Source organism: Saccopteryx bilineata, chromosome 1 (genome assembly GCF_036850765.1).
Source record: "Saccopteryx bilineata isolate mSacBil1 chromosome 1, mSacBil1_pri_phased_curated, whole genome shotgun sequence".
Lineage (NCBI taxonomy): Eukaryota > Metazoa > Chordata > Mammalia > Chiroptera > Emballonuridae > Saccopteryx > Saccopteryx bilineata.
The window spans coordinates 152,874,896-152,890,848 of record NC_089490.1 but is presented as its reverse complement, the minus strand read 5'-3'; the positions used below and the strand labels follow the sequence as shown (position 1 = coordinate 152,890,848).

Sequence of the window (15,953 nt, the reverse complement as noted above, 5' to 3'; positions counted from 1 at the left end):
TCTTTTGTGCTAAGGTCCAACCCATCAGAAAAAACCCTTGTTAGGTTGAAGAAAACAAGATCATTATATAAAAATTAGTTGTGCATTTCCTTCTTCCCTCCCTCCCTCCTTCCTTTTGAGAGAGAGAAAAAGACAGACAAGAAGGGAGAGAGATGAGAAGCATCAATTTGTAGTTGCAACTCTTTAGTTCAACTGATTGCTTCCCTTATATGCTTTGACTGGGTGGTTCTAGCCAAGCCAGTGACCACTTGCTCAAGCCAGCGACCTTGGGCTTCAAACCAGTGACCTGTGGGCTCAAGCCAGCAACCATGGGATCACTTCAATGATCTCATGCTAAAGACAGCAACCCCATGTTCAAGATGGTGAGCCTACGCTCAAGCTGGATGAGCCCCATGCTCAAGCCAGCGACCTCAGGGTTTTGAACCTGGGACCTCAGAGTCCCAGATCAACGCTCTATCCACTGTGCCACCACCAGCCAAGCAGTTGTGTATTTCTATATACTGTCAATGAACAACCCAAACATGAAGTCAAGAAAACAATTCCACTAACAATAAACACAAAGAAAAAGAACATACCTGAGAATAAATTTAACAAATAAAAACTATAAAACATTGTTGAAAGAAAGTAAAGACTTAATATAAGTGGAAAGACATCTCAACAGGTCACATAGTATATGATTTCATTTATATGAAATGTCCAGATCAGACAAATACAGAGACAGAAAGTGAATTCATGGTTGTCAGGGGCTGGGAAAGATGAAATGGGAGTGACTGCTCAAGGATATGGGGATTTCTTTTGGGGGTGATTAAAGTGTTCTAAAATTAATTATGGTGACAGTTGCACAATTCTGCAGATATACCAAAAACCAACCAACTGTATGCTAAAATGACAACACAAATGCTTTGTTAAACCAAAACTTCAGGTAGGAAACAAAATCAAATAAGAATTCTGGATGAAACAGAAGGGCCCTTTTCTTGTTGTCTGTCTACATGTTGCTCAGCCAAACTGCTCTACTTGGGCAAAAATAGATTACAGAAACTCTCACTGCTAGTTAGTGAAAAAGTGTAGAGCCTGCTGGGCTTTGAAGTCCTGTGTTAGTGGGCTGGTGTCTCTACCATTAGAGAGCTCTGGGTCATAAAAACCAGTCAGAAGAATCAGACAGAACAGGACACAGGGGAAGACATGCTGCCAGATGTTCCTTTTTGGTGTGTGACAGAGACAGAGAGACAAAGAGAGGGACAGACAAGGACAGACAGGCAGGAAGGGAGAGAGATGAGAAGCATCAATTCTTTATTGTAGCTCCTTGGTCTCCTTAGCTGTTCACTGATTGCTTTCTCATATGTGTCTTGATGGGGGGGGGGGGAGCTACAGCAGAGTGAATGACCCCTTGCTCAAGCCAGCAACCTTAGGCTTCAAGCCAGTGACCATGGGGTCAGGTCTACAATCCCATGCTCAAGCCAGCAACCCTACGCTCAAGCTGTTAAGCCTGAGCTCAAGTTGGCGACCTCGAGGTTTCAAACCTGGGTCCTTTATGTAGTAGTCCAACACTCTATCTACTATGCCACTGCCTGGGCAGGCCAGATGTCCCTTTTTAAAAGGAAAATACTGAATTACATTTCTAAAGCTCAGGGTTATTCAGAGGATGATTGGCAACTTAAAAACTAAGAAACTGACATAAAACTAACAATTTAGATCATTTTTAAAGCCCTTAGGAGCTGGCTCTGCAATGTTCACATTTTGACTAAAGGTTGATATCTACCACTATGCTCTGTGCAGAGCCAATGCTAACAGCCATTGACCCTTGGGGCAGACACAGACTGATCAGTGTGGGTGATGGGTCCAGAAATCACTGCCATTGAACATCCATTAACTTTGGACCCAGTGCCAAGCCAACCCTGAAGATGCACAGGAAATCTATGCTGAATGCTACAGTGAACCAACGGACAGACAGACAAGGTATACAATGCTTCTAATGGCAACTGGGACTTGGGACAAAAGGGGCCCAAAGCAGAAGGTAGGTGTGCATGTAAGGCAGTGAAACCCTGGAGGCCCCATCTTCACTAAAACAAATGTGATCTCATATAGCCTTCAGAAACTCACTTTCCCTGCAACATGGTCAGAGTATAAAGAAGAGGCATTGCCTGGAGGCCAGAGCCCAATCACACATGCCAGGGTAATGGGGGTGGCACAGGTGGCTGCACTGGTGTCTTCTAGAGGGCACATGCATACCTTTCTGTGAGCTTGCTGGTGGAAGAGGTTTCTCCCTATGGGGCAACCTCTTCCCTCTTCCAAATCATGTCTGAAGAAAGCAGGCTTCTTTGAGGGTGCATCTGCCTTGCCTAAGAAAGATCCTGAGTGATTTTTGAGAAAGCAATGCTCACCACCTGAGGAATTCCAGATTTAACATGTATTAGAATTTAACCTGATATATATCAGAGGTTGAAAAGACTCCAAGAAAAGGCAGCCTGGTGGGGGTTGGGGCCTGTGTAAGCGTGGTGCTGGTGCAGGGTGAGAAGACCTCTGGGCCACGTACAGGGAATGGAGCAATGAGTAAAAGCACTGAGGACAAAGGAAGCCAGGTTTCTTTCAGTTAGAAAACAGGTAGAAATACAGAGGGGGGAGGCTAACACAAACAGATGAACCCTGTTGGCGCTGAACTAGAAGTATCCACATGAACCTGGGGTTATCTACACATGCAAGACACATAGAAATATGAGTAAACATAAGCACATGTATACATAGAAGTATACGTGTGTATGTTCCTAGCTCTGTGGGTGTGTTTCCCAAGCTCTGGTCATTGAGAGGTCCTGGGAGCACTGACAGCCCAATGGCAATGAGCACTTGGAGCACCCAAATTTTGGTTTCTTGAGACCAGGTTCCATTAAGAAGAACCAGGACCCCTTTGAGAAAAGGTAAAAGATGATGAGCCTGGAACCTCTTAAGACAGAAAGTAAAGAACCTGATTAAAAGAATGATGAGGACCTGGTAAGAGGACACAGAAATGTGGCTGGATGAGGTCCACTGGCCAAATCTGGAACAATGAAAATAAACCAATGATTCAAGTAAATTCTGAGTATTAAAACAAATACTAATAACAACAGATTATTACCCAGTGACTAAAACGGGAATCATTAATCCCTATTGAGACAAATGACCAAATAAAGTGAGGAAAAGAAAGCTGTTCCTTACAGAAGAAAGCCAATAAATAAAAGTTGGCGCAATAATGGGGCAGAAATCTCCACTTGGTCACCATCAGAGGAATAATTCAAGCAAGAAAACATCAATGGATGCTAACAGAGGAGGGCAAAGTGAGAAGGCAATTTTCTTGTGTCTCTCAAAGTATCTCTCCACAAAATTGCAATCACAAAAGGGGAGGGAAGAAGTAATTTTATCGTGGAGAAACCAGCAGATTCTGCCCATATCAAGTGATCAAAGCCAACCCTGCCAGCATCAGGACGAAGGTACACACTGTGCACTGGGGTGCACTGGGAAGAGCACAGCTGCACCTTTGTGGTATTCCAGCCCCAAATACACAACCTGGGGGGAGCACCAGGAAACCCTGGACAACCTGACTGAAGGGTTTCTCCAAAGCAACTGGCCTGTAAGGTCTCAAACATCAAGGAGAGAATGAAGACCTGTTCCACATGGAAAGAGACAAGAGATACATGATTGGAATCTGATGCCTCTGCTCTGAAGAATGCATGGAGCCACTAGACAAAGGGATAGAGAAGTGCTTTATAAAAATTCTCCGCAAGTTCTGTATTTTTTTCAAAATCAAAGTTAAAAAGTAAAAGACAGGCAGGCAGACAAGAAAAAAGAGGTTCACTTTGCAGAGCTGATGTGCAAGTCTAACATGACTGGCACACTGTATTGGTACCGGGGACCAGGGACCAGGGACTGTGTCAGAGCCTCTGAAGGTGGACTAGATTGCCCCCCTCTCTCAGGGCTGCCCGCCCTGCTCTCAATCTGCTGCTGGATAATGGTTTGGGGGGCACAGAGAGGGAAGGAAGGCTGTTACGCACAGACCTCAGAGATGACTGTGAGATTCATAAAAAACATGGATAAAGGGATCAAGACGTGTGCTTCAACAACTGATCCCTCAACCAGGACAGACTCACAAATGCTAACACTGCCCCCACAGCTCAGAATATGACCTGCTAAGCCAGTACCCCAGGTACAACCAAACACCTTTAAAAACCAAGCTCCTCTTCAGAACAGAGAAGGGGTCAACTCCAAACAGTTAGCTTTTAGAGCTAGAACAAATTTAACTGTTTGAAATGGTGCCATCAAATCAATCCTCAAAGTTGTAAAAACTCGCCTCTTCCCTCGACATGGCTTGCATGCCACAGTATGAGTTATCTCACAATGCTTTTGAAGTCAGCAATGAATTTATATAAGGCAGGTTGAGTTACAGAATTCGGGTGGTTAAACTTGCTCATTAAATCTTTTATGAGAAACTTTCAGGAATTATTGGAGTTGGTTCTCTTGCAAAAGACCAAAAAAGGCAGGCTCCATGTTCTTCAGAGAGAAACAAGCTGTTTTCCTTAAAGTTTTAAAGCTGTGATTAAATATATGTATTTAACTGAACACATCTAAGCAATATTAATTAATGTAAGAACTTAATACACAGAAAAGGGGGCTGGGAAGTTACATTTCATATTAGTTACCTTTAGGATAGTAATGAGTGGGAGGCTGGCATTCTTTTAAGTCTATGTATTTCTAATTTGCCTTTTTAAAAATGATATGAACGCATTAGTTGTGCAAAATTTTGAAAAATGAAAAATGTGTCGTCCCCCCCCAAAAGGATATAAAAAATTCTTTCTAACCAGGCCTTACTTACAGAAACAGAAATAGGGACTTCGAAAGCCTGTCACATTGGATTCCAAATGTACAAGCTGAAGAGTTGGGAAAACACTTAGGAACTGAAAAAGATCCCTGATTTCAAACTGCCCGTTCCTATTAAGATGTTATTTCACAATACCAACTGCTTTTCACCCCAGGAATCCCCCAGTGACTGGCTGTGAAACACAAAGGGACGTGAGGGCTCACCTGGTTCTGAGTCAGAATTGCCTGCAGATGGCTCGCAGAAGGTTGATGGCATAAAAACATTGTTTTTTGATACTGTCAGCAAGGAGGTGCAGGCAGGGGAGGGAACAAGAGGAAAAACAGAGTGAGTAGGTGGGGCAGACATGTCCCAGATCACCTCTCCAATCTGAGGCGCTGATTTCACACTGTGGTGTGGGAGTTGGGGGTCAGCGTTATAGGGCCTATAGAGACTCCAGACTCTCTAAAGCAAGAAGAGGGGCATCTCCAGCCTAATAGCCTCTGTCTAATGTCTATCATGTGACTCTGGTATATTGTGGCCACCTCTCTTGTCCTGTGCTCCTGGCTTTTCCTTGGCATCCTGGGCCCCTGCAAGGGCAGCCAAGAGAGAAGCAGAACACACCAGATGTTCCAAGTCTAACCTGGGCCAAACCTCAGCCCCAGCTCCTTGTCACGGGTCAGGGCTCAAAAGTTGGTTGCACCCCTACCCCACACCTGTTTAGAATCTTTTTTTTTTTTTTTTTTTTGTATTTTTCTGAAGTTGGAAACGGGAAGGCAGTCAGACAGACTCCCGCGTGTGCCTGACCAGGATCCACCCGGCATGCCCACCAAGGGGCAATGCTCTGCCCATCTGGGGCTCCGCTCTGTTGCAACCAGAGCCATTCCAGTGTCTGAGGCAGAGGCCACAGAGCCATCCTCAGCGCCCAGATCAACTTTGCTCCAATGGAGCCTTGGCTGTGGGATGGGAAGAGAGAGACAGAGGAAGGAGAGGGGGAGGGGTGGAGAAGCAGATGGGTGCTTCTCCTGTGTGCCCTGGCCGGGAATTGAACCCGGGACTCTTGCACGCCAGGCCGATGCTCTACCACTGAGCCAACCGGCCAGGACCTGTTTAGAATCTTATTGGCACTGTTCATCTTTCCATTTACTCTGTGGATTGGAAGCTAATTAACTCTTAGACCAATGCACTACAGAGGGAAGGTGTTTGGTGGTCCTTTGCCCCTTCAGTTTAGGGCCACAGCTCTAATCACTTGTGTCCTTTCTTTTTTTTTTTTTAACAGAGACAGAGAGAGAGTCAGAGAGAGGGATAGATAGGGACAGACAGACAGGAACGGAGAGAGATGAGAAACATCAATCATCAGGTTTTCATTGCAACACCTTAGTTGTTCATTGATTGCTTTCTCATATATGCCTTGACCATGGGCCTTCAGCAGACCGAGTAACCCCTTGCTCAAGCCAGCGACTTTGGGTCCAAGTGGTGAGCTTTGCTCAAACCAGATGAGCCAGCACTTAAGCTGGCGACCTTGAGGTCTCGAACCTGGGTCCTCTGCATCTCAGTCTGACGCTCTATCCACTGCGCCACAGTCTGTCCAGGCTCACTTGTCTCTTTTCTGCTGCACCTTCCTAATGAGAAAGTGTGATTCAGCAGTAGACAGTGAACAGAAGGAATACAATCATAGCCAGGAAGCAGACGCTTCCTTATGCCAAAGAAATACCTATGCAACAAGCAGGCAGAGGCCCTTAAAAAAGGATGTCCACTACAGCCTAGACTGCAAACTGTCTGGACAGTTCCATAATGCCTAATTGATGATAGACAGCACATCATTAGGGGTAGTCCTATGCAGTTGCGCAAAAGGACATAGCAATATCTAAAACAAAACATTAAAGAAAATAGGTAGGAAATCAAGTGTTATAATAGAGACAACCGTGAGAGGATGCTCACTTTCTGCACTGACCATTAAAGTTTGCTTTCCTTTGTAAGCAGAAACAAACTTTCCCAGAGTGTTTTTTGTCCTCTTAAATGGATACCCATAAGATTCACAGCTGTAAATGCTTTATACGAACTTCAGCGTGGGTAACTGGAGATCTCCCAATACATGTATATCTTTAAGTCAGGGCTACAGAGACCAAGACAGAGAACACGTGAGAATGCCAGAGTGGACCAAGTCCAGATGAGATGGGGGCGAGAAGGACCAGCCCTGTGGCAGCACTGACCTTCCAATCTGCAGGGGGTGTCCCTAGGATTGAGCAGCCCCAGAGTCTCCACCTAGAACCTGCCCCTTTTCTGTACCAGATTTGTATAAGCCCTGGCCAGTCTGCTGGCCTCTGAGCATATGCTCAGGGCATGCCCGGTCCAGACACCTCCAAAGGGGCCCAGCCTGGCCCACCAATAAAGGCTCCATCAAGTCCTCTCCTCTGGGAGTTCGGAGGCATTTTACCACCAAAATGTTTGTTGGGACCACTCAGCTCATTATATACTTTCACTTCTCACTTTCCTGCAGTCTTTGGAAGATGCACATGTGATTAATGGTCAGAGACCCTAATAGAGTCAGACTGTCCCTTTCCCACTTTATGGGGACGGTTTTTCTTGGTACATCTTTCTTATCAGTCCACTAGGTCACATCCCTCCATCAGTGTCACAGATTCCAGACTAGGGTACCTGGTGCCACACCCCAGGCAAGCTCTAATTTTACTGTGACAGACACCAGGTCTCAGATTGATTCTAACTGGATCTGGGTAGGAGACAGACAACAAGCATGACATGTTGGAGGGGAACAGTGGGCTTGTCAACACAGGTGCTTTTAGCACTCAAGGTCTATAGCTGTTACCTGACTGTGAAGGTGGGAACTGGGTTAAAGAGGACGTTCTTTCTCGCTTGACAGGAGGGCAGTAATTTCCATCTTCTCGGTCAGAATCTACAGAAAGTAATGAGGAGGAGGAGAAAATCAGGCTGCTTCCACTTTTATAATCGAAGATAGTGAAATGTTTTGGAGGTTTCCTCACCTTCTCCACCTTCAGGGCTGGAGCTGCCAGCTGACCTCTGAAACGAGAGCACATGTCAGGGTGAAGAGAGGGCCAAACTGCCTTCTCACCTAACAGCTCATGAACTCGGTAATGAGCGGATCCTGAGAGTAGTACTGCGGGCTAACTCCCTGAGCTCAGCCACCCGAGTCACAGACGAACTTTCAACCTCACACTCAGAACTCCCCCATGAACCTTCTGCATTTTGCTGAGCAGGCCATGTGCCAAGGAATCCTCTTAATGACTATAGTACACTTACAGCACAAGGGAAGGGTTAGTTTGTTTCTCCAAAGGTTACACCTAACTGGCATGTCACCCCCAAATTAAACACAGTGAAACTTTATCTGGCCAAAATGCATTTTGCCAAGAGCTGGAAAGTGACCCCATCTCCATTTTGAAGGGGAAATGGACTGCTTATTTTTACATGCTGGCCTAACACTGGATAGTGGTGGTTGCCATTCCTTGCCCTGCCACTTTCCATGGTAAGGCACCCTGTCTCAAGGTAGGCTATTGTTTCCAGAGCAACTCAGGCCTTTGATGCCTCGGACTAAAGTCTGCTGCAAAGCACTCAGAACATAACAATTCAGCCGACTATAGAACCCACCAAACACACACATGCTGAGAGAAGGTGGCCGGAAAACCTCCTTGTTTAGTTTTAGAATGTGAACTAGCAAAAAAAAATTATTTTTCTTAAGTGAGAAGCAGAGAGACAGACTCCTGCATGTGCCCCAACTGGGATCCACTCAGCAAGCTCCCTGTGGGGTGAGGCTCTGACCATCTGGGTCACTGCTCCACTGCTTGGCAACCAAGCTATTTTAGTGCCTGAGGTGAGGCCATGGAGCCATCCTCAGTGCCTGGGGCCAATTTGATCCAACTGAGACATGGCTGCGGGAAGGGAAGGGGGGGGGGAGCAGATGGTCGCTTATCCTGTATGCCCTGACCGGGAATTGAACCCGGGACACTCATACGCTGGGCTGACACTCTACCGACGAGTCAACTGGCCAGGGCCCAACCAGCAAATTAAGAGGCCTGAAATGAGTCCCCTCCCAACTCAGGAAAATACCTCCCTTATGTCCCTTCTCAGGGACTTGTGCTTCTTGAGAACTAAGCAGCCAAAAGCAAATGTGGAGGGGTGAAGCCAGCAGAGGAGCCACTTTTCTTAATTTCAGAAAAGTCCCTAAGGCTGGCTCAAGTTTAGCCAAAGGACAACACCCTGCCTGGGGGAGCTGAGGGATGAAAGGAGCGGTGCATGTGAAAGTGCTCTGCATTGCTGTAGAGCAGGGGTCCCCAAACTACGGCCCGCGGGCCGCATGCGGCCCCCTGAGACCATTTACCCGGCCACACTGTACTTCCGGAAGGGGACCTCTTTCATTGGTGATCAGTGAGAGGAGCATAGTTCCCATTGAAATATTGGTCAGTTTGTTGATTTAAATTTACTTGTTCTTTATTTTAAATATTGTATTTGTTCCTGTTTTGTTTTTTTATTTTAAAATAAGATATGTGCAGTGTGCATAGGGATTTGTTCATAGTTTTTTATAGTCCAGCCCTCCAACAGTCTGAGGAATAGTGAACTGGCCCCCTGTGTAAAAAGTTTGGGGACCCCTGCTGTAGAGCATATGGAGAAACAGTAACTGCACTCAACCAAAGCAGACAAAGGAGCTGGAGGGACCTTCCTGAAGCCCAGGCAGCTGGACTCTTGCTGGTGACCTGATACTCTCTTGTTTTTTTCCTGAAGCTGGAACCTCAGACTCTATTAGTGAGAACCTCCTAAAGTCCAGGCAAAACCTTTCTCATAGAGGGCCAGGAAGTATTTGTTTTTTAATCTTTTAAAAATGTAAATACCGCCTGACCAGGCAGTGGCACAGTGGATAGAGCATCGGACTGGGATGCGGAAGACCCAGGTTTGAGACCCTGCGGTCGCCAGCTTGAGCACAAGCTCGTCTGGGTTGAGCAAAAAAAAAAAAAAGCTCACCAGCTCGGACCCAAGGTTGCTGGCTCAAGCAAGGGGTCACTCGGTCTGCTGAAGGCCCGCAGTCAAGGCACATATGAGAAAGCAATCAATGAACAACTAGGGTGTCACAATGAGAAACTGATGATTGATGCTTCTCATCTATCTCTGTTCCTGTCTGTTTGTCCCTATCTATCCCTCTCTCTGACTCTCTGTCCCTGTAAAAAAAAAAAAAAGTAAATACCATCTTAACTTGTGGATGGATGAGAGGGTGTGGACTGACGCTCGTCTTGAAGAATGGTGAGAACCTGGACAGTAAGAAAAGGATCCCAACCTGAACCCTCCCTCTGGTGTGAAGCCAATGACTCAGGTTTGAATCAGAAAAACCAGCCTGGGCTTCTTGCTCCAACTCTGTGTCCTAAGAGCTCCCTGTGTCTGTGAAGGGGAGAGAAAGACATTGTCTCCAGCTATGTCTCAAGGGACTGGAGACTTAGAGCCCATCCACCAAAGTGCTTGGGAAACATAAACCCTGTAATAGGCTCAACAGTCCTTGGGGCATAGCACTGAGCCCAAATGAAGCAAGAGAGTGGAGTGTGAGGCTGCTCAGCACCCCCCTCAAAGGCTTGTAGATCGTAGATCTAGTCATCTCCCAGCTTAGCAATTGCCTAAATGGGAAACCTCGGGCAAATTATCCTGCTTGGAAATCATGGAGCTGGAGCCTTCCCAGGGAAGGCTACAATGGGCAAGCAGGTGATGCCTGCTCAGCCCAGAGCCTGACCTTGTTATAACTGTTCATAGTTCATACCTGGTGGTGATTGTGCTCTCCCAGCAAGCTCACTTCTGCTGGATGTTACACCCTTGGGCAGGACTTAAGAGGTTAGGCACAGGTGTGAACAAGGAGAGTTGGGATGTGAAGTAATGTCCTGGGGCAACCAGGTCAGGAGCCAGGTTTCGGGACCCTTGGACAGGGTTTTTTAGAGGAGGATCCTGAGCCCAGGACTTAGTGTGGGGGACTGAGAGCTGCACTCCCACAGCTCTATGATTTTGCAGAGGCCAGGGCCTGGGGTGACACCTGATATTTAGAACATCTCCTCTTCAGGTGACATCATCGAGCTGCAGGCTCCAAGCTTCTGACTATTTCTTTACAGCAAACCCAGCCCACCCCCACCCCTATTCTCAAGTTCTGTGGCTCTGCAGATCCTGTGGGACCTGCCACTTCCTGACTGACTTTTGGGACCTAGAAATGGCCACCCTTTCTAGCCTCTATAGACACTGCCCCCTCATCCACTGATGTCCCCCTTTCCCTCAGGTCTTTCTTAACTTCCCATGTGAGAATAAACTCCTTGGTCCTCTGGCCTCACTGCTTCCTCTTATTTTGATTATGTGATCTGTGTCAGGGTCCCCTGCTAGACTCTTAAGTTCCAGGAGGGGCCTGGCCCTCGGCACTACACAGCAGCAGCTTGCTCGGCATTTGCTCAATGCAAGGTTAGGGAGAAGCAGTGGAGGCCTGTGTTCCTGAGTTATGCACAGGGCAATCAATGGCCTGCTTCCTGGCCAGTGGCCCTAAAGTTGTTAGTTTCCACGTGTTTTTTTGGTTGTTGTGGAGGATATTCCTCTAACACCTCAACCTCAAGAGGCCTTCACACCTAACTTTCCTTTGCCTGCTGGCCATCTAGGTTAATTTCCAAACTATCAATTTTGCAGGGCTCCTTCTGCTATGGATTTCTTATTTCATTCCACTGTGGTTGGAGAAGACTGTACAGTTTTAATCCTTTCAGATTTACTGAGACTGGTCCTGTGGCCTGGCAAGTGGTCTGCCCTAAAGAACTTTCCTTGTACCTGTGAGGAGAATGTGCACTCACGTGCTGTGCTGTTTGAGTCTTTGATGTCCTAATCCCCTGGTCGGCAAACTGTGGCTCATAAGCCACATGCAGCTCTTTGGCCCCTTGAGCGTGGCTCTCCCACAACATACCACGTGCAGGCGCTACCTCAATAAGGAATGTACCTACCTATATAGTTTAAGTTTAAAAAATTTGGCTCTCAGAAGAAATTTCAATCACTGTACTGTTGATATTTGGCTCTGTTGACTAATAAGTTTGCCGACCCCTGTCAGACCTAATGCATCGTCTGGATGTTCCACTGATAATGGAAAGTGCAGTACTGAATGAAGTCTCCAACTGTTATGATTGAATTGCCTATTTTTCCTTCAGTTCTGTCAGGTTTTGCTTCATGTATCTGGGGCCTTTTAATGACACTTAAGTTTCTTACCTCTGCCAAACTTAGACATCTGGATCTTCTTAAGAATGTGAACGGTGCTAGGAGCCTCCCCCAGACCAGGAGCTGGGGCCTCTGGGCTTCAGCCCCACCTCTCAGTGTCCAGGACTGCTAACCAGGACTGTCCTGCCCGTTCCTCCTTGCTGTCATACTCCAGCTTCTCTGCCTCCTTCCTGTTTTCTGAGCATGTCAGTACTGCTCCCACTTCAATGTTCCTTCGCTGTATGCTACTTTCAGGCCCTGGAATGCTTTTCCTGCAGGTCTAGTCACTGTGACCTCCCTAAGGCCTTTCCTGACCACATCCAGGGTGAACCCAGGTGCATGCCTAGCTCACTGCCCCAAAAGAGGAGGCAGCTCCTTTCCACCCCACCCTTTGGCTTTAGCCTCTCTTAGGCCTCTACTCTTGTTTTGTGTATCACAGTTGGAAATAACCTTCTGTGTCTGTCATCAGCTATAATGAGGCCTTTGTCTATCTGTTATGCACACAGCTCATACATGCAAAACCCAGGACATGGCGCACAAAAAGTCTCAACAGTATTTATAGTATGAATGGAGCCTGCATTGCTCACTATAGCCTCTTAGGTAACCTGGAGAAGAAAAGTATCTGGCCAGACAAGATTCAGACACTCCTAGATGCCCGACTCCAGGAGACCCTCAAATCCATGCCTCAAGTCTCTTGAAGAACCATCCCATAGGTATGTGGTAGGCCTCCTGGTCCTGGAAAAGCTGGGTGGCCAAGGCCTGGGAACAACACAGGAAGACTCTCTCAAAAGGAGAACCTTCCCAAAACTACTGGAACCTCCTATAGGGTCTGAAATAGCTGAGAAGCAGTGAGGAAAGCGACGCTGGCAACTGATGTCAAAAAACCCACAAAGACAGAATGTAAGGTGAAATTATTTCTGCATGCCTTTGGAAGTGCTGACTCTTCCAGAATCTTCCATAGCTGTCTGTCCACGTGAGAAACAAGTGCCCCTACACCCTGCTGGAGAAGGGTTGAGTTTGCTATCAGAAAAAAGTCTGGGGTGAGCAACTTCCCTTTAACTCCCTCACTGCACATCCCATGCCCTATAGGAGGCCAGTACCAGCTCCACCAACACTTCCCTTGGATGGCCGTCTGAGAGTCAGGACCTCTTCTGTGTCAGAGCAGTGTGGTGCAACACCTCATCTCAACCAAGGGAGTGGCTACTCAGGGGTCAGTAGAGAGCAATGCTTGGGACTCCAACTCCTCAGACCCCAGAAGTCCGCAACCCAAAGTTCAGGAACCACCACTACAGAGACTTATGTAAGGAGGATAGTTCTAAGAGCAGGTTTTCAGGATCTGTGCTTCTTGGGAAGGAGTGAGGACAGATAGGGTGTGGAAGCCCCCTTTCCTATTTCTTCTCTCCCCACAGTAGAATCCACCTCTGTGAGGATGACACCTGGGGGACGATAGGGTCAGCGCCCATTTGGGATGCCACGATGAAAATATCCCCAACTAATACGGATATAAGGAGGGCAAAGAGAAAGTAGAACAAAGATAACTCTTCAACTGATTTCTCTGGCATCAGGATAGCATGAATGAATGAAGCAGGCTCACAAAGATGGAAAAGTCCGCTGAGACGGCAGAGGGCCGGGGGCTGGTAAGCAGGCCAGCCTGCAGAAGAACTGAAGGAGCCGCTCACCGCATACTGCAGGGTGGCACTGGTAGCCCTGCCAGCTGGTGGGGACAGGCCGTGGCGGTCCTCTCCCCTCAGAAGCCACCAGGTCCTCTAGGGAAGCAGCTCATTCTGGGAGGCGTGTAAATCCGTTGCCAAGTACAAAATTGGGGGTAACGTCTAACCCAGGATGGGAATGCAGGCATGGGTATAAAAATGAAAAGGTAAAAATTACAATCATTATATTTATTATCTTGCTTCAAAAAACAATAGTTCTTGTGAGGATGCCTGATACGGCCTTGAGGGAGGCATAACTGTCAGCCTGGGGAAGGGGATGGAGCTGGAGACTGTCTCAGATACTGACATAGACACAGGCACACAGGCAGTATGCAGGAATGAAAGGCACTGCCTTACTGACCTCCTGGAAAAGACCAGAAAGCAAGACCAAGTCAGATAAATTCCTTCCAGAAAATGCTGGATACTATTTGGCCTGCCTGGGCCTTAGTGACTCTAGTCTGGAGTGACCAGATAGAAAGTCGCTGGTGGGATGAAAAATCAAATAAGAGGCCCTGGCCGGTTGGCTCAGCGGTAGAACGTCGGCCTGGCGTGCGGGGGACCCAGGTTCGATTCCCGGCCAGGGCACATAGGAGAAGTGCCCATTTGCTTCTCCATGCCCCCCCTTTCTCTCTGTCTCTCTCTTCCCCTCCCGCAGCCAAGGCTCCACTGGAGCAAAGATGGCCTGGGCGCTGGGGATGGCTCCTTGGCCTCTGCCCCAGGCGCTAGAGTGGCTCTGGTTGCGCCAGAGCGACGCCCCGGAGGGGCAGAGCATCGCCCCTGGTGGGCATGCTGGGTGGATCCCGGTCGGGTGCATGCGGGGAGTCTGTCTGACTGTCTCTCCCCATTTCCAGCTTCAGAAAAAAAAAAAAAAAAAGAAAGAAAAACAGAAGTGGCCTCCAAAGACACGATGTAGAACAGGGGTGGAATGAAAGTCAAATCCTGTGCAGGAGCTGGAAGATGAGGGAAGTTGTCCAGCCAGGCGCTCATTCCAGAATCTTTCTAAGCTTCCTGGTGGGTCTCAAAAACATAGTTAAGGCTAATCAGTGCCTTGACTTGGAGCTTTAGTCCAGCAGACTTCAGCCAGGTTCCGGGTAAGCACGAAACTATTTGTTGCCTCCAGATCAGAGAACTGAATCTGAATGTGGTTTGGTCTTCTTCAAACTGCCTGCTGAAAGCCAGGAAGTTTGATAAATAGACTTTTCTGGTACCGAGTCTTACATGGCTACAGTGCTGATGAGACTGAAAAATGAGCAGGGCCCTTTTACACAATTCCATGAGCCACAATTTACCATAAAGAGCTCGTGCTTTATAGCCCCCGAGGAATCACAGCGTAAGGAAGATACTGAAGATGATGGATGAGATCTGCTGAGTAATATGTGGGTGGTTTCCTGAACTTGGGTGTGGTACAGAGCAAGATCCAAATTGTTCTGATGCAAAAGCAATAAGTTAACAACCAAGGTAAAATCTCAGCCCAAGAAGCTGGGATCAGGTTCCTCTGCCTTGATTTATGCCCTCATTGACCTAAAAACCAAAGTATTTGCTGCCAAGACACAACGGCTATAATCTAGCTGTGTGTTATTCTCAACCTTCCCAGTCAGAGATGTCTCTGTAAGTTGTGCTTTTCAAACTAGACAGTAGTAGATACTTCAGAGCCTCTTGGGCAGATCCACATAAGGTCATCTGTTCTCAGGGCACAGAGAACAGGATGTCCTATGTGAAAGAAGGCTGAAGATGCAATAACAAACAATACCCGACTCTGGAGGAGGTTCAAGGGTTGTTCTGTCCCCAACTAAAAGAGTGATCACCTCCTAATCATTGCTCTGTCGGCTCTTGTGTGAGGGCTATGATGCCAGAAGACTGTGGCACAAGTGCCTCCTCGCTGGAATCCTTACTGAGCTGAGTACACTTCATTACTCCAAACCTACTACTATGCAATGAAGAACTGCCTCCCCGCCACTCCCCACCCATGTTGAAAACTATTTCTTCTTTATCCACTACAACATGATTCCTCCAAAGTGTTAAAATATGACTCTGATCTCACCTTGGCTGAACATGACTTCTTCCTGCATAGCCTAGGATGTGGTGTCTGTAATGGAATTTTAATGGTTTCCTGAAGAACACAGGGTACTGGTGATTTAATATAGGAATTGTAAAGGTCTGGGGCTATGATGCCCTGGAAGGTTGCCTGGTGTTTCGTA

The 15,953-nt window shown here is 47.2% G+C and overlaps 1 protein-coding gene across 10 annotated transcripts in view; it reads right to left on the bottom strand.

Moving 5' to 3' along the window:
- Positions 1–15,953, bottom strand: part of RANBP3 (RAN binding protein 3) — a 63,372-nt gene that overhangs the window by 15,948 nt on the left and 31,471 nt on the right. For 6 of the 10 annotated variants that reach the window (XM_066274634.1, XM_066274642.1, XM_066274652.1 and 3 more), the window contains 3 exons: positions 7,825–7,861; positions 7,650–7,736; positions 5,050–5,121 (listed from right to left, as the gene is read on the bottom strand). In XM_066274634.1, the coding sequence (XP_066130731.1) occupies positions 5,050–5,121; positions 7,650–7,736; positions 7,825–7,861 (196 nt within the window). The remainder of the gene's footprint in view (positions 1–5,049; positions 5,122–7,649; positions 7,737–7,824; positions 7,862–15,953) is intronic. The other 4 variants (XM_066274674.1, XM_066274683.1, XM_066274699.1 and 1 more) reach the window with 1 other exon arrangement.